Raw genomic sequence first — 27,067 nt, 5'->3', positions numbered from 1 at the left:
ATGGACCAGTCTGTGGCCATCCAGGACACTCTGGCGGAGGGCGAATATTGCGTCATCATATCCTTCTAGGCTCTGAGCTCCTGGGCCCTGGGAGTGAGTGGAAGGTGTCTGTCTACTCTCCTCCCTCTGAACCGTAGGGGACAGAAAGAAACCAGCATTTAGCAAGCACTTGCTGGATCCTGGACCCTCTGCCCAGCGCCTTAAATATGCAGTTACCCTACCAGCTCCATATCAGGTTGAGTATTTTTTTTCTCTATGATTGATTGATTTTAAAGGCAGAGTTACAGAGACAGAAGGAAAGACGAATGTGATGGTTTATTGCTCAAATGGCCACAGCAACTGGGGCTCAGCCAGGCTGAAGCCAGTAGCCTGGAACTCCATCCAGGTTTCCCACATGAGAGGCAGGGGCCCAAGCACTTGGGCCACCTTCTGCTGCTTTTCTCAGATGCGTTAGCAGGGAGCTGGGCTGAAAAGTGGAGCAGGAGGCACTTGAACTGGAGCTTGTATGGGATACTGGCCTCTCACGTGTCGGCTTAACCTGCTGCACCAAACTCCAGCCCCAAGTTGAAGGTTATTATCCCATTTCACAGGCAGGGAAGGCTCAGAGAGGCGAGGAAATCCAGTGACTCTAGGAGCAGAGGGAGGGCAGAGCAGGTGGAGCGGGCTGGGTCGGGAGAGGCCTGGCCTCTGCTTGCTTTCCTTTCCTTGACTCTGAGCAGCACGCCGTACAAGGTACGCTTTGCGAGGGAGACAGCCGGCAGAGCCGCCTCCTGGGGCTCGTGCGCTACCGCCCAGACGACGGTCACCAGGAACACGCGTAAGTGAGGCGCTGGGCCCTGCCTGTCTGGGCCGTGGCGTTACTCTTCTCCCTACCTTCCTGCTGCACTTGAGTCATTCCCCTGGGGCAGGAACTGAGTCTTGCAAAATTATTTTTTTTGAAAGATATATTTATTTGAAAGGCAATGTTACAGAAGGGCAGGGGCAGAGAGAGAGAGAGAGAGAGAGAGAGAGAGGACTTTGATCTGGTGGTTCACTCCCCAGTTGGCTGCAACAGCCGGAGCAGAGCCGACCCAAAGCCAGGAGCCAGGAGCTTCTTCCAGGTCTCCCACATGGGTGCAGGGACTCAAGGACTTGGGCCATCTTCTACTGCTTTCCCAGACCATAGCAGAGAGCTGGATTGGAAGTAGAGCAGCTGGGATGTGAACCGGTACCCATATGGGATGCTAGCACTGCAGGTGACGGCTTTACCGGCTACACCACAGAGCCAGCCCAGAATTATAATATTATAATTATCACATAGTTATCAATATTATAATTATCATACTGTGTTGGAACACCGTGTTCTAAGCCCTTCACGTGCTTTAACTCACGGAATCCTCACTATTTGGTGAGGAAACTTCTCAGGAAGAGGCAGTTTTTCACTCTGGTCCAGATGTTTCTTTCTTTCTTTCTTTCTTTTTTTTTTTTTTTTTTTTTTTTTTTTTAACAGGCAGAGTGAATAGTGAGAGAGAGACAGAGAGAAAGGTCTTCCTTTTCCGTTGGCTCACCCCCCCCCCCCCAAATGGCCACTGCGGCTGGCGCATCTCACTGATCCGAAGGCAGGAGCCAGGTGCTTCTCCTGGTCTCCCATGTGGGTGCAGGGCCCAAGCACTTGGGCCATCCTCCACTGCACTCCCGGGCCACAGCAGAGAGCTGGCCTGGAAGAGGAGCAACCAGGACAGAATCTGGAGCCCCAACCAGGACTAGAACCCAGGGTGTGGGCACCGCAGGTGGAGGATTAGCTTAATGAGCCCTGGCACCAGCCATCTGGTCTAGATCTTGAGCCTCACAGCCTCACTGCCTGGATTCAAACCCAGGCTTTGGAGGCAAACACCGAGCCTAGATGCTAAGACACCCATGTTTCGTCCTGGAGAGCCTGGGTCTGGTTCCCAGCTCTAGCCTCCTGCTAATGCAGACCCAGAGAAGTAGCAGGTGTTGGCTCAACTATTTCAGTTCATGCCACACATGTGGGTGACCCAGGTTGAGTTCCCAGGAGGCATTGTGAGAGTGATCCAGTAATGGAGGTTCTCTGTCTCTGCCTCTGAAATTAATTGAATAAATAAAATATGTTTTTGCATTTTTTTGTTTTCAAAATCTAACAGACATATAAATATTTTGAGGGTACTGTGTGATGTTTTATTATATACATACATTGTATATTGTCCAATAAAGGTAAATATATTTGTCCTTTCAAGCATTTAATATTTCTTTATAATGAAAACATCCAAATTCTATCTTATAATTTTTAAAAGATTTGTTTATTTAAAAGGCAGAGTAACAGAGAGATGAGAGCAACAGAGAGCAATCCTCCATCTACTGTTTCATTCCCCATCGCTGCAATGTCCAGGTCAAAGCCAGGAGCATGGATCCAGGTGTCCCACATGGGTGGCACTTGAGCCGTCTTCTGCTTCGTTACTGGGTGCATCAGCAGGGAGTTGGATTGGAAGTGGAGTAGCTGGACTTGAACCAACACACTTGAACCACATATGGGATGCCAGCAGCACAGATGGCAACTTAGCCCACTGTACCACAACACCAGCCCCTTCTATTTGCTTTTTTATGGAGAAATACATAGCAGCATTATTTATTTTCACCCTACTGTGCAATAGAATCCTAGAACTCCTTACTCCTATATAACCTAGTACCATCAATCAACCTTTTCCTACCCCTTCCTCTCCACCTCGCAACTTCCCCCCTTTGTCACCATTATATTACACATACACACACACACACGTATATATATGATTTATTTATTTATTTATTTGAAAGGCAGAGTGACACAGAGAGAGAGACCTCCTATCTGCTGGCAGCCAAAGCAAGGAGCCAGGAACTCCATCCAGGTCTCTCATGTTGGGGGCATGAGCCATCATCCACTATCTTCCCAGGCCCATTAGCAGGAAACTGGATCAGAAGCAGAGCAGTCAGGACTTGAACTGGCATGCTAATGTGAGATGCAGGTGTTGCAAGTAGTGACCTATCCTTCACTTGGCACAGCGGTTAATCTCTGTCTGGGACACCCACATCTCATATTAGAGTCCCTGAACTGCTCCCAGCTCTGACTCCCATTCCAGCTTCTTGCCAATGGGCATTCTGGGAGGCAGCCCTCAAGGCTCAAGAACTTGGATCCTTGCCACCCATGTGGGAGACCCAGATGGAGTTCCAGGCTCCTGGCTTTGGCCTGGCCCAGCCCCAGCTGTTGTAGACATTTGGGAAGTCACAAGTGGGATAGGAGATCTTTGTCTGTCTATCTCTGTCTCTCTGTGTGTCTATCTGCCTTTCAAATAAATAAAGAAATTTTATAGGTGACATTTAAAACACTAATTCAAATTTTGTTATTTTCTAGTCATAAGACCTTAAAGCAAGTTGTTTTGCTCCTCTGTACCTCAGTTTTTCCACACTGATGTGAGTTTGCACATGTAAAGCGCTTAAAACAACGTCAGGAACCTAGAAAGTGCTCAGTTAATCATTGCACAGTGACACCTGTGTATTATACAAAGGCAGAGAGAGAGAGGGGGGGGGGGAGGGAGGGAGAGAAGGAGAGAGAGGGAGGGAGAGAGAGGGAGGGAGAGAGAGGGAGGGAGAGAGGGAGAATCCTGCTTGCCAAAGGTCTCAGAGCTAGTCAGTGAGCCCCAGCATCTCAGAGCTGAGAGGAGGGAGCCTTAGGTACTTTTAACCCAGCATCCTGATTTTGTAGATGGGGAACAGAGCTGGCTGTTCCCATCACACACCGCGCTGGAGTACACGTCCACTCTGCGTCTCGCTAGCAAGCAGGCTCCGACTAATGAGAGCAGTTCCACTTTGATGAGCTCTTCCCCAGACTGACAGCTTCAGATGGGCACAGTAGACAGAGATGACACGAGGGGTGTGCCGGGCAGTGCTGGGGGCCTCTGAGATGGGCATGAGGAACAGTCAGAGTAGTCTGCCCTCACCTCTGTTTCCTGCCTTTAGTCTCTTCCTGTACACGCACCGGAGGATGGCCATCACTGGGGATGACGTCTCCTTGGACCAGATAGTGCCGGTCTCACGGGATTTTACGCTGCAAGAAGGTGCGGCAAGGGTAGGGGGGTGTGAGTCCCTCTCCTCGGGGTCCCCCCCAAGTCATCTCTGCCTTTGTGGAGGGCAGTGGTGGTAGGAATGATGTTGGGGCTGGGGTGCTCAGTGGCCAAGGCCATTCTCATTTTCTTCCCCCACAGTGTCCCCAGATGGTGAACCCTACATCCTTGGTGAGTGGTGCTCTCGGTCTGGTCCCGGTTGGGGCAGGGGGTCCAGGACCTGCAGAGAGAGAGAGAAATGTGTGACGTAAGAGCCCCCTGATACTCTGATCGTTGTGGCAAGTAAGACCCTGCAGCATCTGGCCCCTGCCCAGCCTCCAGCTCATCGCCTATCACTCTCTGCCAGCTCAAACCTCACAGTCTCCCTGCGGAACCCCTGTCCACGCCGCTCTCTCCGCCTGAAAGCCTCACACCTGTTCCCACTTGGCCAGCTCCCACCTCTTCTTCAGGGCTTCAGTCCACACGTTTCCTGTCCCAGGAAGCCTTTGCTGAACCCCTGAACCTGTGTGCACCTCCCTGATACACTGACACACACTGTCCCTCTCTGCCTCACCCCTGCCCGCTCTCAGTTACTCACAGAGCTTTGGTTATTTTTATTGACTTATTCAATGTCCGTCTTCTTTGCTAGGCAGTAATAATGATACTAATCATAGAAGCAAATATCTGATCCCTGATTGTCTTGTGGCAGGGACTATGGCTAGGTTTTTCACACATCATATTGCGCTTTCTTCGCAACAACTCTGTGACGTGATCACTCCATCCCCATTTTATGGACAAGACAACTGAGGCCTGAAGAAATCAAGTAGATCAGCGATGGGGCTGCCAGAGTTCAAACCCAGAATCCAGACTCTGGAGCGCACACCCTGAATTGCCCTCCTGGATGGCTTCTGCTCGTTTATTAGTTCGGCACCTGGTTTTGAGTGCTATGCACAAGATGCCTCCCGCACTCCTGCTCCCTGAAGACAGATCTCACCTGTGCGCTCCATTGTGGTATTCCTGGTGCCTCGCATGGTGGCCGGCACAATCAGGCAGACTGACCAAGGGACAGTGCATTTCGTCTGCTGTTTTCATTTCACTTGCGGGGGGTGGGGGTGTGGTTGGGAACAGACTACAAATCCAAAAAGCCTGTTGTCTTCCAGCTCACCCAGCACTGCAGTGGGCGGCCTGCCGCCTTTCAGAGCCTCCACAAAGTGAGGGTGTTGTGGATGTGCACCTGAGGGTATAAAGTTTCCCTTACGGTGCCAGCAGTGGCCCTGAGCGAGTTCCTCAAGGGCTGACGGGGCTTTGGGGGCCTGGGCTGTGATTCCGCAGTCTGAGGACTCCAGCCTTAAGATGCATCCCAACACTTAACTCCTGGTGGCCAAGCGTTCATTTCCTGCCTCCTCTGTGCAGGCTCGGATGTGACTGTCCAGCTGGACACAGCGGAGCTCAGCCTCGTATTCCAGCTTCCCTTTGGCTCACATACCAAGATGTTCCTCCAGGAAGTCGCCAGGGCCTGGCCAGGTAGGTAAGACCCTGGCTCCCTGGGCGAGTGGGCCCTGAACTCGTCACTCCAGTTGACTTTCCAGCCTTGGGACTCACACTGCACAATTTCTGTGCCCTCTCAAAGCTGCTGGCATGAAGCAGAAGTGCCTAGAGGCCCCTCACCAACCATGGAGTCTGCTTTTCTATTTACAGTTTCTCTACCAGGGTATCAACCAGAGCCTGGCGCCTTTGCCCTCCTGGCTCTGGGCAGGGCTGTACTGAGTGATCTGTGACTCTGACGCAGAATCTCTTGCAAGTTGGCAGGGTCAGCAGTTTCTAGAGACCCATCTTCCTTCTCCCTGCCACCCAAAGCTAAAACCAAGGCAAGTCTGCCACTATGGGCTCTCCTGCCCTTGAACTCTGCCCTGTCCTGCACGGCAGCCAACACCAAGGTCTGGTTTGGGCCTAGCAGTGGAAGGGTAGTGGCCTCTAGGACAGGATAGAATTTGTTTAGATCGGAGATCAGCTAGGTAGGTGAACGAGGGTTTGTGTACAGTGGCGGATCAGCTACCGCACATGCAAATTCAAACCACCAGGTGCTGGGACTTAGGCAGTTACTCAACACTTTTTTTTTTTTTTTTAAATAACTTAACTGTTTCCTTTCAAGTTTACATCCTGTCTCTGAAGGAATAGGGGGAGGGGGGCCTTCTGTTGTGGAGCCTGAATCTCCAAGGCCTCCAAGTATTTTGCTTGCTGAGCCAGGAGGGGAAATGTTTCTGGATGCAAAGTGGTTTAGGGGAGGAAAGGAAGTAGAACAAGATCATGGACTTCAATGACTGGCTAGAGTTTTAAATGTATTCTGTAAGTGTGGGACAATGTATTTCCAAATCTTAAACTAAAGATAACTTAGTATATGATTAGTAGTAAGTAGTAAGTAGTAAGGAGGAATAATACTAGTGACACAGGGTGAGCACTCCTAATCCAAAAATCCAATATCCAAAATGCTCCACAATCCAAAACTTTTTGAGCACCAATGTGACCCCACAGTTAGGAAATTCCACACCATGGAACTTCGTCTCATTCACAAAAGTATTCAAAATATCACATAAAGTTACCTCCAGGGTATGCATATAAGGTATATATGAAACATAAACGAATTCCACGTTTAGACTGGGATCCCATCCCCAAGATGCAAATACGTTGTGCATGTGTATATGCAAATATTCCCAAATCTGAAAACACTCTGAAATCTGAAAACATTTCTGGTCCCAAGCATTTCAGGTAAGGAATGTTCAATGTGTTACCGCAAAAAGCGTGGGCTTTGAAACTTTAAAAAACATCTCTGCAGGTCCCTAGCCATGTGACTTATTTTGGGGAAGCCACTGCACCTCTCTGAATCTGCTTTTGTAGGCTTCTGTAAGTGATAAGTATCTTCCTTATGGTGGTGCTGTGAGGATTAAATGGGCTAACTCATGCGAAAGTGCCCACCACATAGGAGCTCAGAACATATTTCCTCCTCCCGTACAAGAGGGCTCGTGGCTCATGTTCATTGAGGATGTCATGTGCTATGCTCTGTTCCAAGAACGTTTCACAAATTATCAGATTTCATCCTGGCCACAAAGTAGGTATTGCCAATGTCCCCATTTTACAGATGAGGAAACTAAGGATCCAAGAGGGCAAGGGCCTTGTCTGAGTACACAGCTTCAGCTCCTGAGCCAGGATCAGCTCATACTAGTCCATGCTGAGTACTTCCTTAGCTCGTGCCACCCTCTCCCATACCCATGGCTCGAGAAACCCTTCCTGTTGGAGGTGACGTTTCAGCTGAGAGCAGGAGGATGAGCAAGAGTTTTCTGCACGTAGGCAGATAAGGAAGAAACAGATATGGCGGTAGGGCAGGCCTGGTCATGGGGTGGGAATGAACTTGGGGCAGGAGGAGCGAATGGAGGGAGCCAGGCCAGCAGAGGGCAGCTCCTGACGGATCTTAAGTAAGCAACAAAGAGCTTGGACTTTGTCCTCTATTTTGTGGAGAGCCGTTAAGGAATTTTAAACCAGGGAGTGACCTGGCAAGATTTGGAAGTTACAAAAGTTTTTCTTGTAATTGAGATGGACTGGGAAAGCCTGGAGCAGGGAGATCCATGGGAGTGCTTTGCAGTGATTCAGGCATTAAAAAATGAGGCTTAGGCTAGGCCCTGGTGATGAGACTGGGAGGAGGGGACTGGAGACTCACTGAGGTCAAACTGGTGGGAATGAAGGTGGCTTAGCTAAACGAATTTGGTTGAGTTCACAGCTTCATCCCAGTGCTCGGACAGTGCCCAGCACATGGTAGTCACTTCATTAAATATCGTTTAAGATGCATTTATTTAGTTGAAAGTCAGAATTACAAACACAGAGAGAAGGAGAGGCAGAGAGAGAGAGAGAGAGAGAGAGAGAGAGAGAGAGGTCTGCCATCCGCTGGTTCACTCCCCAATTGGCTGGAGCTGCGCCCATCCAAAGCCAGGAGCCAAGAGCTTCTTCTGGGACTCCCACCGGGTGCAGGAGTCCAAGGACTTGGGCCATCTTCTACTGCTTCCCCAGGCCACAGCAGAGAGCTGAATGGGAAGTGGAGCAGCCAGGACTAGAACCAGTGCCCATATGGGATGTCAGCACTGCAGGCAGCAGCTTTACCAACTATGCCACAACACCGGCCCCTTCATTAAACATCTGTTGAATGGGTGACTAGAGTTTGGTACCTGGCTGAGAAGGAAAGAGAATGAGGAGTTGAGGATTTCTTTCTTAGGCTTGGCCCCCTTACCTCCTCTTCCACACCGCAGCTGGGTAACCAGCAGGGAAACTCTGCACTAACTCAACTTTTCTGAGCAGATATCATGGGGAGAACTTGCTCAGGCAGGCGCCTGGGTGAGAGGGGACCCCCAGAACTGGCAGACACTTGGATCCAGCATTACAGAGATAAAGAACTCAGAGAGCAGAAAGAGACTGCAAAGAGGCAGACAGTGAGAGAGCGAGAGAAAGAAGAGAGAGAAGAGAGAGAGAGAGAGAGAGAGAGAGAGAGAGAGAGAGAGAGAGAGAGATCTTCCATCTGCTGTTTGCTCTCCAAAAGGTCCCAATGGCCAGGGTTGGGCTGGGGCCTGGAGCCAGGAACTCAGTCCAGGAGGTATGGCAGGAACCAATTACTTGCCATCACCAGCTGTCTCCCAAGGTCTGCATTAGCAGGAATTCAGAGTTGGGCACTGGAGCCGGGTACTGAACCCAAGTACTCTGAAGGGAGATGCTGGCATATTCATTGGCAGTTTAACCCGCTAGGCCAAACGCCCACCCTGATGTTCTGTATTGTAAATGAGTCAACTGGCACCGGGAAGGTAAGTAACTTAGCCGAAGTCATTCATCAATCGCAATGCTAGGATTGGGCTTGGAACCCCAGGTTCTGACACAGAGTCCAGATTTCAGTTCCGATCCCAGCTTCACCACTTCCTGGAGTGAATACGGACACTCCATTGTATTCAGACCTTGGTTTTCTTATTTGTACAATGGAGATACGTACTTGTCTTTCTAATAATCCAAGGATTCTGTGAGGATCAGTTGAAGCCAAGGATGAGTCAGTAGGCTATAAATGCCGAAAATGAGGGCCAGTGCTGTGGCGTGGCAGGTAAAGCCGCAGCCTGGAGTGCCAGCATCCAACGTGGGCCGCAGCTTGACTCCTGGCTGCTTGACTTCTAATCCAGCTTCCTGATAATATGCCTAAAAGGCAGTGGAAGATGGACCAAGTGCTTGGGCCCCAGCCACCCAAGTAGGAGACCTGGATGAAGCTCCTGGCTCCTGGCTTTGGTCTGGCCCAGTCCCAGCCATGCGGCCATTTGGGGAACGAACCAGCAGATGGACGATTTCTCTCTCTCTGCCTCTGCCTTTCCCTTCTGTAACTCTGCTTTTCAAATAAATAAATACTTGTTTTAAATGCTGAAAATAATTTTAGAGCTGTGCCTGGCAGTGCCGTGGTTGGGACTAGAACCCAATTTCATTTATGGGGTCCTTCAGTCAGGTTCATGCAGTTCTTTTATTTTTAACTTTTTTTTTTTTGGACAGGCAGAGTGGACAGTAGAGAGAGACAGAGAGAAAGGTCTTCCTTTTTGCCGTTGGTTCACCCTCCAATGGCCGCCGCGGTAGGCGCGCTGCGGCCGGCGCACCGCGCTGTTCCGATGGCAGGAGCCAGGTGCTTATCCTGGTCTCCCTTGGGGTGCAGGGCCCAAGAACTTGGGCCATCCTCCACTGCACTCCCTGGCCACAGCAGAGAGCTGGCCTGGAAGAGGGGCAACTGGGACAGGATCGGTGCCCCGACGGGGACTAGAACCCTGGTGTGCTGGCGCCGCAAGGCAGAGGATTAGCCTGTTAAGCCACGGCGCCGGCCCAGTTCTTTTATTTTTAATATTTATTTTTTATTTATTTGAAAGGCAGAGTTACAGGCCGGCACCGTGGCTTAACAGGCTAATCCTCCGTCTTGCAGCACCGGCACACCAGGTTCTAGTCCCGGTCGGGGCGCCGGATTCTATCTCGGTTGCCCCTCTTCCAGGCCAGCTCTCTGCTATGGCCCGGGAAGGCAGTGGAGGATGGCCCAAGTGCTTGGGCCCTGCACCCGCATGGGAGACCAGGAGAAGCACCTGGCTCCTGGCTTCGGATCGGCGCGATACGCCGGCCGCAGCGGCCATTGGAGGGTGAACCAACGGCAAAAAGGAAGACCTTTCTCTCTGTCTCTCTCTCACTATCCACTCTGCCTGTCAAAAAAAAAAAAAAAAAAAAAAAAAAAGGCAGAGTTACAGAGAAGAGAGGCAGAGAGACAAGGGTCTTCCATCTGCTGGCTCACTCTCCAAATGGCTGCAACAGCAGGAGTCAGGAGCTTCTTCTGGGTCTCCCATGAGGATGCAGGGGCCCAAGGACCTCGGGCCATCTTCTACTGCTTTCCCAGGCCATAGTAGAGAGATGGATGGAAGTAAAGCAGCCAGGATTTGAACCAGTGCTCATATGGGATGCCGGCACTGCAGACTACAGCTTTACCCACTACATCACAGTGCTGGCCCAAGTCCTGCAGTTCTACAAGTGGAGAGGGCAGGATAGCAGAAGGGTTAATAGCGACCTGGTTTGACTCAGAGGCAGAGGGGACTCAAGAATTTCTAGGAAGGAGGGAGGGGTCAGGGGGCTTGCAATGGTACATTTCGCAGCAAGCTGTCTGCTTTTCCTTGGAGGGTCTGTTTCTGTGGAGAGGCTTGCATGTTGCTGCTGGAGCCTGTGGGTGGTTAAGGACCACAGCTCACTTTTCAGTGGTGGCATCTCTGGCATCTCTCCTCACTCTATGACCTTAGACTTAACCCTGACCTTGACCTTAGACTTAATTCAAACCACCTGGTGCTGGTTCTGAGGCAGTTACTCAACACTCCCCCCCCCACCACCACCACTATTAACTGTTTCCTTTCAAGTTTACATCCTGTCTCTGAAGGAATAGGGGGAGGGCTGCCTACTGTTGTGGAGCCTGAATCTCCAAGGCCTCCAAGTATTTTGCTTGCTGCCAGGAGGGGGAACTGTCTTTGGGTGCAAAGTGGCTTTTGGGGGGGGGGGAGGAAGTAGAAACAAGATCACAGAGCCTTGAGTGACTGGCTAGAGTTTTAAATTTATTCTGTAAGCAAGAGAAAATGTATCTCCAAATATTAAACTAAAGATGACTTACTGTATGAATAGTAGTAAGTAGTAAGGAGGAATAATACTAGTGACACAGGGTGAGCACTCTTAATCCAATCCCTCTCTGAGCTCCGTGACTTGAAACATAAATTTGGAATAATAGTTCTTTACCTCCTATGGTTTGTTGTGAGGATTAAAGAGATTTCGTACACACACACACACACACACTTTTAAGAGTTTATGGAAAATGTCAATTTGTTAATGTTTCTGAGATCCCTATATGAAACACAGACTTTGGCATGTAGTCGCCGGGCGGTCGCCGGAACGGCGGGGTGCCTCTGCCTTGGAATAGCCCTTTTGTGTTCATACTGATTGCTGGTTTTGAACCTCAGACGCCCCCCTCCCCCTTTGGGCAGGGGACAGGCTTGGAGAATCCCCAGAGAATGCAACCATGCGGAGGTGCAGCCCGTTGCTCAGTTTGCACTTCTTGTTTCTGCTGCAGGCTTCGACGAGACGACCCGAGATCCCCAGTTCCAGTGGCTGTCTCGATACAGGTGCGCAGAGCCGGACGCCGAGCTGCCCTCGCCGCGCGGTTGGAACTCGAGCCCTGGAACCTGGCCCCGGTGTGCGATCATTGGTGGAGGCAGGTATCCATCTCGGAGAGGGAGGTGGGGATTGGAGGAGGCTAGGCCTCCCCCCAGGGGGCGGGCTTCGTTCTGTTTGGGGGCGGAGCTATGGAGCGTACGGACTTGCGATTGGTGGAGGTGGCATGCGGGGGCAATCCCGTCTGCGGGCGGGGCGGGCGGCGGGATGAAGAGCTTGAGGAAGCTGGCAGGGAAATGTCTGCCGCTGCCCGCTCTCGGGAGCGCGACTCCGCAGGTCCGGCGGGCGGTAGGAAGTGGGGCTGGGGATTTGGGTCTGGGCGGAGGGCCCGGCCTCAGGTGGGCAGGGGCTGCGGTTTGGCCAGTGGACACGCGAGGCAGAGACCGCGGTCCTGGCCCTGTGGACGCGGGGACGCTGGGCTGCAGGTCCGTAGGGATGTTCGCAGTCGGGCATGAGGCCGGAATGGGGGCCCCAGGGACCCGGAGGCTGGACTTTTTGCGAAAGCTCCGTGGCTGGCTCGCGGTCGGGCCACCTCTGGGCCTGCTGAGCCTGCTCTTCAGCCCTGTCCGACCGAGTTTGGTGTGGATGCACTCGTAAGACCGCTCCCCGTTGCGTGGGGTGGGGCATACTTTGGGGCTGTCTGCCAGCCTCCATCCCGTGTGGAAGATCGCTGTGTGCCGCGCTGGAGGTGGGGGCACCCTGACCACCCTGGGCCTGGGGGTCGGCATGCCGTTCCAGGTGAAGTGGAGTAGGTCTTATTCCACCCAGCCCCTGGTGGATCGTGTTGTGCAGCACAAAGGCCCATTGTCCAGGAGGAGTTGTCTTTGGGAGAGTGAGAGGCTCAGTGCTGAAATTTGGGCCAGTCCGGTGTGAAGGGATGACCCGCGGACCAGCAGGAACTCCCCCGTGAGTCCCCCCGCCCGCCCCCGGCCGTGCCCTAGGGCTTGGCCACTGGCACCCATTTGTCCCCTTTGTCTCAGTCCTTTGCGAGGATGAAGAGGCTGTCGAGGAGCTGGGTGAAGTGTGGCCCAGCCCTCCACTGGCTCTTACAAGGCTTGGGAACGCTGAGGGGCGGGGAGGAGTGGCGTGTTGCACAAGTTTGTGAAAGGAGAGGAAGCCGGGCCAGCCCAGGACTTCCTCAGCGCTGTGCCTTTCCATCTGCAGCCACCGCAAGATGCGGCTGATGCACCTGACGGTGCTGATCAAACGCTTTGGGCTTCAAGAGTTCGCTTGAAGAGCCCGTGCTGAGATAACTGTTGCTTCAGTTTCCATGACATTCTGGGCTGTGGTGCGGGGACGGGGCAAAGTGCAAGATGGAGAGCATCTCCTCTCCTTGCCTGTTCGCCAGAGGCTGCCGGAATCCTGAGGCTCGGCAGAGGACAAGCCCACAGGCAGCACAGAGAGGTGGGTCCCGTCCTCCCAGCCAGCATCCCGGAGCCAGGCTGTAGGAGTGCCGCATTCTCTTAGCAGGGGGGTGTCTTCCCTGAGAAGTCAGGTGAGCCTGCTGTGGAGCCAGCTATCTGTGTCTGGCTGAGAAATGTGCAGGGAGCTCAGAATCCGTTCAGAAACTAGCTACCTGCTGGAGAGGAACGATTGTCAAGGCTCTGTCTTTTAGGTTAGAAGAATTTGTCCCCATGGTAATACCTATAGTTGGTGGGCTTACAGTATTAGCTGCTAAGTTGCCTCTGTTAAAATTGGTAAGAGTGCGGCCGGCGCCGCGGCTCAATAGGCTAATCTTCCACCTTGCAGCGCTGGCACACCGGGTTCTAGTCCCGGTTGCCCTTCTTCCAGGCCAGCTCTCTGCTGTGGCCCAGGAAGGCAGTGGAGGATGGCCCAAGTGCTTGGGCCCTGCACCCCATGGGAGACCAGGAGAAGCGCCTGGCTCCTGCCATCGGATCAGCACAGTGCACCGGCTGCAGCGTGCCGGCCGCGGCAGCCATTGGAGGGTGAACCAACGGCAAAAAGGATAGACCTTTCTCTCTCTCTCACTGTCCACTCTGCCTGTCAAAAAAAAAAAAAAATTGGTAAGAGTGGCACCAAGCCCTCTTTTCTGTTTGGATCAGCTCTGTTTCCGAAGTGACTGTGACCTCAGAGAAGACACACATCTTCTGCAACAGGTGGGAGAAACTCTTGGGGTCCCCTCTTAGTGCTCCAGCAGACCCACTCTACAGGGGGACAGGTACTAGATTTGGTTCTTTCTACATGCGTATGATCAAAATATCCACTTCCTAGCAGCCTGGGAGCCAGCCTAAGGCAGAGTCAGCTTTAGAAGGCTACATGATGAAGGGCTGGTGTGTGGTGCAGTGGCTTAAGCAGCTCCTTGCCACATCAGCATCCCTTATTGGAGTGTCCATTCGAGCTGCAGCCACCTGCTCTGATCCAGCTTTCTGTTCAGTGTGCTGGGAAGACAGAGCAGATGGCCCAAATACCGGCACTCCTACCACTCATGTGGGAGAGCAGGATGGAGTTCCTGGCTCCTGTCTTTGGTCTGGCCCAGATCTGGTTGTTGCAGCCATTTGGGGAGTGAACCAGCGGATAGACGATCTCTCTGTCTCCCTCTCTCTCTCCCTCCCTCTCCCACACACACACACTCACTCTGCCTTTCAAATAAATACATTAACTTTTAAAAGTGCTGCGTTATGCATAGCAGGAGAAACAAGGTATCCCCCAGGAATTGGCAGTCTGACAGAGTGGGGAAGACTGATCTCCATAAATAGTGTAAGAGGGCACGGGATTGGCCCAGAGGAACAGTAGTCCTTGCAGGGTAAACCATGGGCAGTGGCACCTTGAAGGCTTAGGTGTTTGGGGTACAAGGCGAATCTGGTCTTTACTCCTCGCCTTTGCCTTGGTAGAGAAAGGAAAGATCTCACCTGGATGCTTCTCTCCACAATGTCCATTCCTTTCTTTGTCTCTGCCAAATTCAAGAGTGTTAGGGCAGGCTGGGTAGGAATTGGAGAGGCGTGGAATGAAGCCGGTTTTAGACTGGAGTGCAAGTGTTTGCGTTCTGACTGGTGTCCAGGAGTGAGGTTGTGATGTTGAGGTGCGGCATTGCTTCTGGAGTGGCAGCCTGTTCCCTCTGATGGATTCCCTTGGCCTCTTCAGCGGCTAAGCCCCTGCACTGGCCTTAGACTGGGAGCTGTTGTAGGTGGGAACTTTTCAGCTTCTTTCTTAATTGCTTTTAACTTTGGGTGTCTTCTTCTTTCCTTAAGAACGGAGTCTTATTTAGGAGCAGCGTCTCATTATTTCTGTCTAGCGGCTGAAGGTGCTGTTGTCCAGAAAACCCCACTGGGGAGCCTGTGTAGGGCTCAGTGCTCCCCCAAGTCCCGGTGGAAGCCGTTCACCTGTGTTTCATTCTGGGAACATGCGAGCACCTGGATCTGTGTTCTGGAGGATTCTCAGCTGTACACTTGACAAAGGAAGCAGCTGCGCAGAAGTCCCACGGGGACTCTTCTGGGCTGGTTTAACACTTGCTAATAGCGAGCACAATTTGGTCTTTTGAAGTGTCTTTTTTTATTCCATGGTTGATTCAAAGTGAGCCAGCTTTATAGCATCTCAAATTTAGAATGATAATGTGTTATGAGTAATTTCTCCCCTAGACCCAGAAAGCGGAGCGTTAAAGACTGTCTGCTGTGAAAGGAAATGAATGTTATTTATATATCAGGGTACCATGAAGGGAAACCTACATTACCAGGGTAGAAACCAGAGAGAATGTTAGAAAAATAGCCCCCGGGTAAGCTCTTTGTCTGTCTCTCCTTTTTTCAACCTGGCTTTGTCAGTTTTAATAAGTAAAACCTGTGTGACCAACAGCTCCCTTTAGCATGGAGAGAATGACTTTGCTTTTGTGTACTGTGGAGGATAGAGGTCAGATATCACCCATCATTTCTACCTCTGTGGGAAGACCTGCAGGCTCCTAAGCAAATTCATTTGTTTTGGGTCACTTTGTCTTTTTAAACAAAAGAGAGGGGCTGGTGCTGTGGCATAGCGGGTAAAACCGCCGCCTGCAGTGCCGGCATCCCATATGGGTGCCAGTTCGAGTCCCGACTGCTCCACTTCCGATCCAGCTCTCTGCTATGGCCTAGGAAAGCAGTAGAAGATAGCCTAAGTGCTTGGGCCCCTGCACCCACATAAGAGACCCAGAAGAAGCTCCTGTCTTTGGATCGGCACAGCTCCAGCTGTTGTGGCCACTTGAGAAGTGAACCAGCAGATAGAAGACCCCCACCCCCACCCCCGCCTCTGCTTCTCTCTAACTCTGCCTTTCAAATAAATAAAATAACTCTTAAAAAAACCCAAAAAAAACAAAAGAGAACTGTACTCATTTTTCTTCCTCCTTTTGTTGTTCCCTTGTCTGTTTTCATTCTTTGTCCTACTTAACCTCTGTTTGTTTTCTCCCTTGTGAAAACAGTTTTGGAGTTCTGCAGTGGTTGTTTAGAACAGAGAGGCACCCACAAGTGTTCAGGTAGCAGTGGAGCTTTGCGCAGAATCATTCTCAGGGAAGCCTGGATAGTTCAGCAAGAGGGAAGTGCCTATCTATCCATCTGTCTATCTGAAAGAGTTACAGAGAGAGACAGAGAGAAATCGTCCATCCACTGTTTCACTCCCTAAATGGCCACAGCAGCTGGGGCTGGGCCAGGCTGAAGCCAGGAGCTTCCTCTGGGTCTCCTACATGGGTGGCAGAAGCCCAGGGACTTGGGCCATCTTCTGCTTTTCCAGGCACATTAGCAGCTGGATTGGAAGTGGAACAGCTGGGACCCGAACTGGTGCCCATATGGGATGCCAGCACTGCAAGTGGTGGCTTAACCTACTGTACCACAGCGCCAGCCCCAGCAGCAGTATTTAGTAGAGAAGACAACATTTGGGCATATAAAATCTAGCTGATTTCCATGTCTTTTTTTGCTGTTTAAAATATGCTGTAACAATCTTACAGACCTTACTGATGGTCCATATAGGAGCTGAAGTTAGCAAACAGGAGCAAGAAGAGACTTTTTCTTTTCATTGTTGCTCCTTGGCTCTGGATTACATGAGACACATGTCTCTTGGCTTTCCTTGTAAAGTGGGAGTGAAGCTTTGCCTCCTCATATAAGGAATGCTAAATTATTATTATTAAAGATTTATTTTATTTTTTTGAATGACAGAATTACAGAGAGAGGTAGAGATAGAGAGAGGTCTTCCATCTGCCGGTTTACTCCCCAAATGGCTGTAGCAGCCCGAGCTGAGCCCATTTGAAGCCAAGAGCCAGGAGCCTCTTCTTGAGTGCAGTGGCCCAAGGACTTGGGCCATCGTCTGCTTTTCTCCCAGGTGTACCAGCAGGGAGCTGGATTGGAAGTGGAGCAGCTGGAACAAGAACCGACACCCATTTGGGTTGTTGGCACTGCAGGTGGCAGCTTTACCCAGCACGCCACAGTGCCGGTCTCTAATTATTATTATTATTATTTTGACAAGCAGAGTTAGACAATGAGAGAGAGAGAGAGACAGAGAGAAAGGTCTTCCTTTTCCGTTGGTTCATCCCCCAAATGGCCACTATGGCCAGTGCGCTGCGCTGATCTGAAGCCAGGAGCCAGGTACTTCCTCCTGGTCTCCCATGTGGGTGCAGGGCCCAAGGACTTGGGCCATCCTCCACTGCCTTCCGGGGCCACACAGCAGAGGCTGGACTGGAAGAGGAGCAACTGGGACAGAAACTGGCGCCCGACTGGGACTAGAACCCGGGGTGCCGGCACCGCAGGCGGAGGATTAGCCAAGTGAGCCGCGGCACCAGCCTATTATTATTATTTTTTTTAATTACTATTTATTTGAAAGGTAGAGCTTCATAGATAGAGATGGAGATCATCCATCCACTAGTTCCCACCTATTGGCCACAACATCAGGCATTGGGCCAGGCGGAATCCAAGAACCCAGAACTCCATCTGGGTCTGCCATGTGGGTGGCAGGGGCCCAGGCAGTTGAGCCATCATTTGCTGCCTTCCCAGGTACATTAGCAGGAAGCTGGATTGGAAATGGAGAAGCAGGGACTTAAACTGGCACTCTGATATGGAATGCTGGTGTTGAAAGCAAGCAGCTTAACTTACCGCACCACAACACCGTCCCCATAGAATGCTAAATTATTTAGGGGTGCTTTCATTTGGGAAACACAGAAATTACAAATGCCCAACTCCAAGAGCTTAGAATCCGGTTGCTCTCTAAAGGGCCTGTCCTAGGATCGTTACTCCTTCCTTCCCTCCTGTTTTCTCTTAATGGAGTCCCTCAAACCTACGATTATCCTCAAATATTTTCTATCCCCTTATATCTATCCATTCTTTTTCTCCATTTTCTACCCCCCCCCCCATTTTTTTTTAAGATTTATTTATTTGAAGGGCAGAGTTAGCGAGGGGTTGGGGGGCAGAGAGAGAGAGAGATCTTCTATCCACTGTTCAGTCCCCAAATGGCTGCAACAGCTGGGGCTGGGCCAGGCAGAAGCCAGGAGCCAGGAACTTTTCCTAGGTCTCCCACGTGGGTGTAGGGGCCCAAGGACTTGGGCCATCTTCTGCTGCTTTCCCAGGCACATTAGCAGGGAGCTGGTGCCTGTAAAGGATGGCAGGGTCACAGCTGGTGGCTTAGCCCGCTGCACCACAACGTTGGTCCTCATTGCCTTCCCTTCTGCCCTCACTGTGACAACCCTGTCCTTACTGTTAGCATCCTCTTACCTGAATGTTAACAGTGATCTCCTTAACAAACCTTCCTGACCTTAAGTTATCTCCTCTAGGGATCTCCTTAGAACATAAATTCGATCGTGTCCTACTGTTTTGTGTGTGGACTTTGATATCACACCACTCCCTGTTGCCTGCAGAATAAAGTTCAAATTCCTTAGTGTGGTGTCCAAGTCCTACCCAGCCTGGCCTCAGCCCGCCTCTCCTGCCTTCCCCGACACAACTCACCTTCATTTCCTCTTTCTTCAAACTTGACTGCTGCTTAGGATTTCTGGAGAAAGCCTTGTGCTTTTCCACCTCTTTGTTGACTTCCCACTCAATTGCACTTTTGTAATCCTGAACTTGCTGCTCTTTGTCATTTTGCACCCCCTCTCCTTCCCCAGTGGCGGTCGAATGTGTGTCAGGAGGTACTCAAGAACTGTGGTGGGACTGTAGAGCCTCACGTAGTTTGAATCCTGGCGTGCTTTGTAAGCCGAGCAACAACTTTCCCCTTCCCCTTTGAGCATGCTTTGCACTCCCTCCCTGCCCCCTTCTGGTTTGCTCTCAACCACTTCTCTTTCAGCTTTATCGCCAGACCACAGACTCTATCAGGTAGCACGGAAGGCCCAGCCCACTGAAGGGTAGCCTGGAGGAAAAAGTTGAGTCATTTCTCAGTAGCCCATCACCACTAAGCTGTTGCTGTAAAGCAGTTTCCCTCCTGGGAAGCTTCCTCCTGGGGAGCTGAGCTGGACAGACTTAGTCCTTGCCACCCTACACGGCTAGGCACAGGTCCAAAGTGCACTTTGAGTCAGGTCTCACAGGTTTGCGGAGTGTGAGATGAGTTTTTAGAGACATCTGAACCCCGTTTCAGATGCCAAAACTGATGGTCCTTATTTGTTTTGTTTTCTTTAAAGCCATAAGATACTAGGAAATTTTAAAAAGAAAGAAAAGAAAACTAAGCATAGTTATTTGACTTTTAAGAAAATAGTAGCTGTTTGGGGTGGTGGCCAGGCTGTAATGGGGAAAGTGAATTCTTTCCATTCTTTTTAGTGGCAGGTGCCCTGTGTTAGGAACTTCACTTCCAGAGCTCTGCCCTGGGTACTGCGGAGCGGTAGCTGGGTGCCCTGTCATAGGGACCTCACTCAGGAGAGCCCTGCCCTGGGTACTACGTAAACACTTAGCTCCACTTTGCCATAAGAGTAAAATCCAAACTCCACTTGGCATTTGAAGTCTTAAGAGCTCGACTCTACATGTATTGCTCTTACTGCTGCAATTACTTTACAGTGAATATTTATTAAGCACTGGATGGGACTCAGTGGGCCTTCGACTTTGCCATGAAGGTTCTGTAAGAGGGTCTCCGTTTTTCACCAGGGGAGACTGAGGCTCAGAAAGGGTAGATAGCATGCTTGTGACACTCACTCACGTGGTCAGTGACAGAGATGAGGCTAGAACTCAGGCTGTCTGAACCTAATACTTCAGCCCTAACGCTTGTCTTCCTTTTTATCCCTTAATGCTTTAAAAAAATTTTATTTCTACGTGTCTATCCTACCTTTTACTTCCTTATGAGTATACCATAATGCCATGTCTTTGTGCTTTTCCTAAAGTTATTTCCTTGACCAGAAATGCTTTCTGAACCCATCATTTTTCTGATAGGTGGTGCAATTTATTGGTTCAGGGCTTAGACTCTCCACTCAGGTCCTCTGTTGTTGAATACTGGATGTGCCACTGACTACTTACTGTGTGCTCTTGGGCAAATTGTTGAACCTCTCTGTGTTTATTTCCTGGTCTGTGATATGGACATCATACTAGCACGTACCTCACAGAATGGTTGTGAAACTAAAAGATGAAGTAATTAAAACAGCATTCAGCAAGTAGTAAGCCTTAAGTATATGGTATTAATGTTGTTCATGGTAATAGTACTGTCAGCGTCACCATTAACACAGCCTGACTTGGCTTCTGAGGGTGGGATCTGGATCTGTTTGCCTCCCTTCCTGGCTGGCGTGGGTGGCCTTGTCTTAATCTGAGAGCTCTTGGGATGGTCCCTTGGTGGCGCACACACATGCATGATGTTGCTGGCAAGCACTGAATCAATACAGTCTTTCCCATTTGAACAGTCAGGTATTGTGTTCACGTGGTTTCGCAGATTCTTCTAGTGCACTGGGAATGGAATGCACTGGCTAATGACCAAGAAGATGATATAGGAGATGCTTGGGAAGGGTGGGACATGGTCTCCACCCAGCAGTGACAGCCACCTACCTACACATCCTGTGGAGGCTGCGCTGGTACTTTGGCTTTGTTATCCCCTCTGTCCATAAGATACTTACTCCTGAGAGTTGTAGTACAGTCTCCTTGAGATGTTGCAATCATGTTTGCAAAAGGGAACGCTATGGGGCCTTTGCATTTTTTTTAAAACTATTTATTTGAAAGGCAAATCAACAGAGACAGAGATCTTCCATCTACTGATTTACTCCCCAAATAGCTGCAACAGCCAGGGCTGGGCCAGGCTGAAGCCAGGAGACTGGAACTCCATTCTGGTTTCTCACATGGGTGGCAGGAGCCCAAGCACTTAGGCCGTCTTCTGCTGCTTTCGCAGGTACATTAGCAAGGAGCTGGATCAAAAGTGGAGTAGCTGGGACTCAACCCTGCACTGTACAGTATGATGCTGGCATTGCAAGCTGTGGCTTGTTAAAGCTGTGCCACAACACTTGTCCCTATGGGGACTTGGCATCAAGCAGATCTGGGGTTTAATGTCAACTGTGCCATTTATTGGCTCTGTGTCCTTGGACATATCTGCTGTCTGCTCTAGGCCTCAATACTCTGATTTGTAAAATGAGACCAATAATCAGAAACAACGTGGGAAGCATTTAGCATGGGACTTAACTATGAGGGCTACTTGATAAGTGGTAGTCATTATTTTCAAAGCAGTGAGGGATTAGGAGTAATGAAGACAGGGGAAAAGAACAAGCCATTCTTGTGTTGGCTGTGTACCAGGCATTGTGGTAGCTCTTGATTTTTTTTAGATTATGTTTGTTTATACTTTTGGCTTCTCTGTAAGAATTATCCCCATTTTACAAATGAGGAGACACATTTAGTCATTTGCTTGAGGTTTCATGTGAAGTAATGGGAGGAAGCAGTAAAATAGCCAAGGCTTTCTCCAGAACACACTAGTGTCTATTTACGTGTCCAGAAGATATCCCTATCCACAAGAATGCCCTTAGACTTCACAGGAATGACTGCTGAGGCCTGGAATGCTTCAGGACGGAGATAGGTGTTGAAGCTATGCTTTGAAGAAGACGTGGCCAGAAAAAGTAGAAGGAACTTTGAATGGAGTCAGGAGTGAGTGTGGCGTGCATGGGGAACCTGTATTTTCAGCATGAGTTGTCTCTGGGTGGTGGATAGATGAGAGTGTAAAGCCGATGTGCAAAGGCCTCATATGCTCGCTGAACCAGTTTGGACCTCACCTGCAGGTAGTGGTGCAACACTGAAAGTTTTAGAGCAGACAGAGATGAAATCAGTGTTTAATGTGGGCAAGTCCAGAGACTATGTTGGGTAGGGAGAAGTGGGAGGATTTCTTTGTTGGAAGACTCTTGAGGTTACAGGTGATCAGGCATGGCCTAGAGCAAGGCAGTTGGGAGAATGAAGAGGCGCATCGCTGACTCCCTCTGGGGGTCCAAGAAGCAAGGTGAGTGGATGGCAGGATTGCAGATCTGACTGATGGGAGAATGTTGGTGCTGGTAACAGAAGGGAGAGCTCAGGGGAAAGGCCCAGAGTTGTACACAGGCTTTCCTGGGGCCCGCCTACATGCAGGATATTTTGTAGAAATGCTGAGTAGATGGTGGAGAGCTGACTTCAGGCACAGCTGGACAGCACCATTTACAGTGCGCTTCCATGGCTGATGGTTCCCCTTGCACAGGAGGAAGAACGAGACTCAGATCTTCCCTGTCTAGTACGATAGCCACCACCCATATGTGCCTATTGACAGTTTATGCAAAATAAGATTTTATTTGCTATACCTATATGTTAGGTTTTAGAAGTATGGCTACTGCCTCGGACAGTGCATTTATATAGTACATTTCCATCATCAAAAAAAGTTCTGTTGGGTGACACTGGTTTGGGGAGTGCCTATAAAAACTGGGGGCCTAGCAGAGAAATTGGAGCAAAAGACAGAGACAGACAGACCAATTGAATTAAGAAATAGTGTTGTTGCCTCTTAGATGGTTCTCAAAAGAAATGAGCTATTTTGATTCTTATTTGAATTTCATATTTTAGAAAAGCTCTGACTCTGGGCCGGTGCTGTGGCGCAGCGGGTTAAGCCAACCTGTGTTGCTGGCATCCCACATGGGCACCAGTTCTAGTCCTGGCTGCTCCACTTCCAATCCAGCTGTCTGATGATGCTTCTGGGAAAGCAACAAAAGATGGCCCAAATACTTGGCCCCCTGTACCCACATGGGAAACCTGGATGAAGTTCCTGGCTGCAGCATAAGCCATCCCTGGCCATTGGGGAAGCCATTTGAGGAGTGAACAGCAGATGGAATGTCTTTGTGTGTCTCTCTCTCTTTCTCTCTCTTTCTCTCTCTCTCTCTTTAACTCTGCCTTCCAAGTTACATAAATAAGTCTGAAGAGAAAAGAAAAGAAAAGCTCAGGCCCACATCAGTCGTAGGCCTGGCTACAGGATGTTGAAATTGCGTGCTTGCCTCCTCTCTTTGTCTTAGATCTTCAACAGGTCTGGTTTGGCTTCTAAAGCATCTTTTGGCGACGTGATGCAAGATAGGCTCACAAGATAGTTTCGAGTTAACCATCAGAAAACCCTCTGCAGAAGATATCATTATCTTTCCTCAATTGAGGAAGTACGGGATTAGAGAAGTTAGATAGCTTGTCCAAGGTCACACAGCTAGTAAGAGGCAGGGCTAGAAGTACAATGTAAGTCTTTGACTCTAAAATCCATGTTTATGTATTATAGTAAAAGAAAATGCATTTTATTATAGCTAACGTTGAAAGTACTACACAGGAAAAGAAAAAGGAATATTGCACTCAGAAATGACCATTGTTAACAATTTGGCACGTACCCTCCCAGGCTTTCTGTGTCTGCAGTGTATGTCTGTATGAATGTGCAGGTATTCAAAAAGTGCGTGGTGAAATGGAATCAGAAGATAATGCACCTTGTCCATGAACTTTAAAAAAAAAATATATTTGAACAGCAGAATTATAATGAGAGAGAGAGAGAGAGAGAGAGAGAGAGAGAGAGAGATCTTTTGATCTTGCATTGCTAGTTCAGTCCCCAAATGGCTACAATGGCCAGGGCTGGGCCAAGCCATAGCAAGGAGCCAGGGACTCCATCCAGGTCTCCCATGTAGGTGCAGGGGCCCAAGGACTTGGGGCATCTTCTGCTGCTTTCCCAGGTACATTAGCAAAACAAACCAAACACAAAGAGAAAGAGAGAGAGATAGAGGTATATTCCATCTGCTGGTCCATCCCCCAAATGCACACAACAGCCAAGACTGGGCCAGGAGCCCATAATTCCATTGAGGTCTTCCTTGTGAGTCATGGGGCCCAAGTACTTGAGCCGCCATCTGCTGCCTCCCAGGACGTGCATTAGCTGGAAGCTGGACCAGAGGTGGAGGTGGGACTTGATCCCAGCCACTCTGATAGAAGATGTGAGCATCCCAAGTGGCAGCTGAACATGTTGCACCCCAACCCCCCTCCCCTCGTTGTGTATTTAGCAAGGCATGTGAGAAATAATTTTAGTTCTGTAAGCTGTGTAGTGCAGTCCACAGAATTTTCCAGGAAAATAGAATACTTTTGCACTTCATGCATCTGGACTGAGCTTCAGTTGTTATGGTTGACCTACTATATTAGGTAAGTTCCTACTGGGAAGTGGTTTCAATTGTAGATATGAAAGGTCATCATCAAGAATGCACCCAGAAATCACATGGAGCTTAACCTATGCCCCGAGGCATTTACTGTCCACCTGGTGTGTGGTATGTTTTGTGGCAGGCAGGAGGCGTATCGGGTCCTGCCCCCATGAAATTTGTAGCCCAGCTAAAGCAGTAAGACAAATGAAAGCAGGCCCAGTTCCAGCTCCGTTATGATGAGTGCCTTGGTAGAGGTAAGCACTGCATGTGTGAGAATATAAGGAGAGGGCCAGAGAGAGCTTGGGAAGTGACTCCAGAACTGAGTCTTTTTTTTTTTTTTTTTAAGATTTATTTCTTTATTTGAAAGAGAGTTACAGAGAGGCAGAGGGGAAGAGAGAGAGGTCTTCCATCTGCTGGTTCACTCCCCAGATGGCCGCAACGGCCGGAGCTGCACCTATCCAAAGTCAGGAGCCAGGAGCTTTTTCTGGGACTCCCATGTGGGTGCAGGGGCCCAAGGACTTGAGCCATCTTCTGCTTTCCCAGGCCATAGCAGAGAGCTGGATCAGGAGTGGAGCAGCTGGGCTTCGAACCGGCGCCCATATAGGATGCCGGCACTGTGGGTGGTGGCTTTACCCACTATGCCTCAGCACCGGCCACAGAGCTGAGTCTTGAAGGATAAGTTTGTGGTTCCCCACATAAGGATGGAATTGGGGTGGTTAGGATATACCCAGGATCAGAGGTGGCATAAGAAGGCAACATCTGAGAAGATAAACAGTTTGGGTACAACTAGGTTGGGGATAGGAGAAAGGAGGTTGGAGTTGGGAAGGAAGTCTGGGACTATCTGTCAATATCCTTCTATGTAGTACTCAGAGGTCTGGGTTTTACTCCAAATGTAATGTTTGAAGTTATCGAGGGATTTTACATGCAGGAATGGCCTACTCAGATTTGTGGTTTCTTCTATGTATCGGCAGAATGGGTTGGAGCAGGTGAAAATGGAGAGAGGGAAATCACTAAGGAGGCTTTCTAGAAGTGTTAAACTATAGAGGCCGGTGCTGTGGCATAGTGGGTAAAGCTGCCGCCTGCAGTGCCAGCATCCCAAGTAGGTGCCGGTTCGAGGCCCAGCTGCTCCACTTCCGATCCAGCTCTCTGCTATGGCCTGGGAAGGCAGTAGAAGATGGCCCAAGTCTTTGGGCCCCTGCACCCATGTAGGCCAATTGGGGAGTGAACCAGCAGATGGAAGACCTCTCTCTCTCTCTCTCTCTCTGCCTGCCTCTCTGTAACTCTGCCTTTCAAATAAATACATCAATCTTAAAAAAAAAAAAGAAAGAAAGAAAGAAACTGTATCAGTAGGGAGAAAGGAGAGGGTCAGGTATAAAAATGCTTAGAGAAAGGATTTACAGGGCTTGATTACCAACCATGAGGAAGAAGGAAGAACCCTCAGAAGTCACTGATAAGACTGAAGGACAAAGGATTGGAGGTATGAGGTTGGAAAAGGGGCAGAGTTTGAGTAGGGGAGCAGATGCGGAGATAGCACTGGAAGCTGTGGCCAGAGAGGGAGCCATGGGACTGTGGAATGGTAAGTTTGGTAAAGAGCTACTGGCAGCCGGCTTCCGTGCCAGATTCTGGGGAAGAGCTTCTGAGAAGACTGTCTTGTGGCTGGAAATCCCCCATCGCGCACCCTGGAGTTTCCATACGCAGAGCGGTGCGTGAAGATTGGACACTTCTGGCCCCAGTCCAGGGAGAGCCGCCCCAGGAGAGCCTCAGCAAGATGCAGGCCTGCCACGTAGTCTTCCCACCAGTGCACTGCCCACCCGTGATGTGAGCTGCATCCACAGGGAGAAACCGCTTGTTCCCAGGACACGTCCATTCAGTCTGGCTCTGAGGAAGTCCCCAAAGAGACAAAATCCCAAGAGATCCCCTAGGAAGCGGTGACACACAGACGTAGAGTGCTCAATTATGGTTCCTTAGTTTGCAAAGGAGAGATGCCTTGACGTGTTGTGATGCCCCACAAGATGTTTGTATTAAAGTCACTACTTCACAGATAAAGAAACTAAAACCCAGAGAGAGGAAGTGACTTGTTACACAGGAAGATAACCGCAGAGCTGGCCATCAACTCAAGGTCCCTGACGCTTTGTGTACCTAACATGTTGAGTGCCTACTGTGTACCAGGCCAGGCATCTTGGATAAAAATCATGAAGAGCAAGTTTGTACCTGATAGAGTTTACCTTTTAGTGGGAATGGCATTCAGTCATAAACACAAGATTTATTATTGTAAGTTTTACAAATAAATAGGATATTTAATATCAAGTGGTTTTAGTACTAAGAGGAAACATTTTTGGAAAGCAGGGCTGTGGTTCCCAAACTGTGCTGAGGCACCCGGGGCTCTGTAGTGTCACTCACGGGGAGATTTTCAAGGTCAACACGCAGATCTGATGCTACGGCAGCCACGCTGCGAGTCTGAGGTTGCTCACAGTTTCAACATGAGATGGTGCTGCATTCCTGTTGATGAGATCTTTGCAAAGCTGGGTGGCTCCTGTGATCAAAAACAAGCTGCAGGAAGGTCAGTGCGGAACACTGCGTGTGTGATGCCCGGCCTGATTCCAGGGCTTGCGGAGTCGTATAGGCCGCTAGGCACACACTTCCCGCTAGTAACTGTGGGTAAGACGAAATGGAAATATTTCCTTTTCATTTATGTGTATTTTTTCAAATGGCTACTATGTTGATAGAACTTAAATAC

The 27,067-nt window shown here is 49.9% G+C and overlaps 1 protein-coding gene across 1 annotated transcript in view; it reads left to right on the top strand.

The window, feature by feature from the left end:
- Nucleotides 1-27,067, top strand: part of INPP5B (inositol polyphosphate-5-phosphatase B) — a 67,153-nt gene continuing 40,086 nt past the window's right edge. Inside the window, 7 exon segments of the mRNA XM_062191005.1 lie at nucleotides 1-57; nucleotides 723-817; nucleotides 3,988-4,085; nucleotides 4,233-4,262; nucleotides 5,484-5,594; nucleotides 11,719-11,903; nucleotides 11,906-12,095. Of these exon segments, the coding sequence (XP_062046989.1) occupies nucleotides 1-57; nucleotides 723-817; nucleotides 3,988-4,085; nucleotides 4,233-4,262; nucleotides 5,484-5,594; nucleotides 11,719-11,903; nucleotides 11,906-12,095 (766 nt within the window).

Source organism: Lepus europaeus, chromosome 5 (assembly GCF_033115175.1).
Source record: "Lepus europaeus isolate LE1 chromosome 5, mLepTim1.pri, whole genome shotgun sequence".
In the NCBI taxonomy this organism is placed as follows: Eukaryota; Metazoa; Chordata; class Mammalia; order Lagomorpha; family Leporidae; genus Lepus; species Lepus europaeus.
This window is presented reverse-complemented; position numbering and strand designations above follow the sequence as displayed.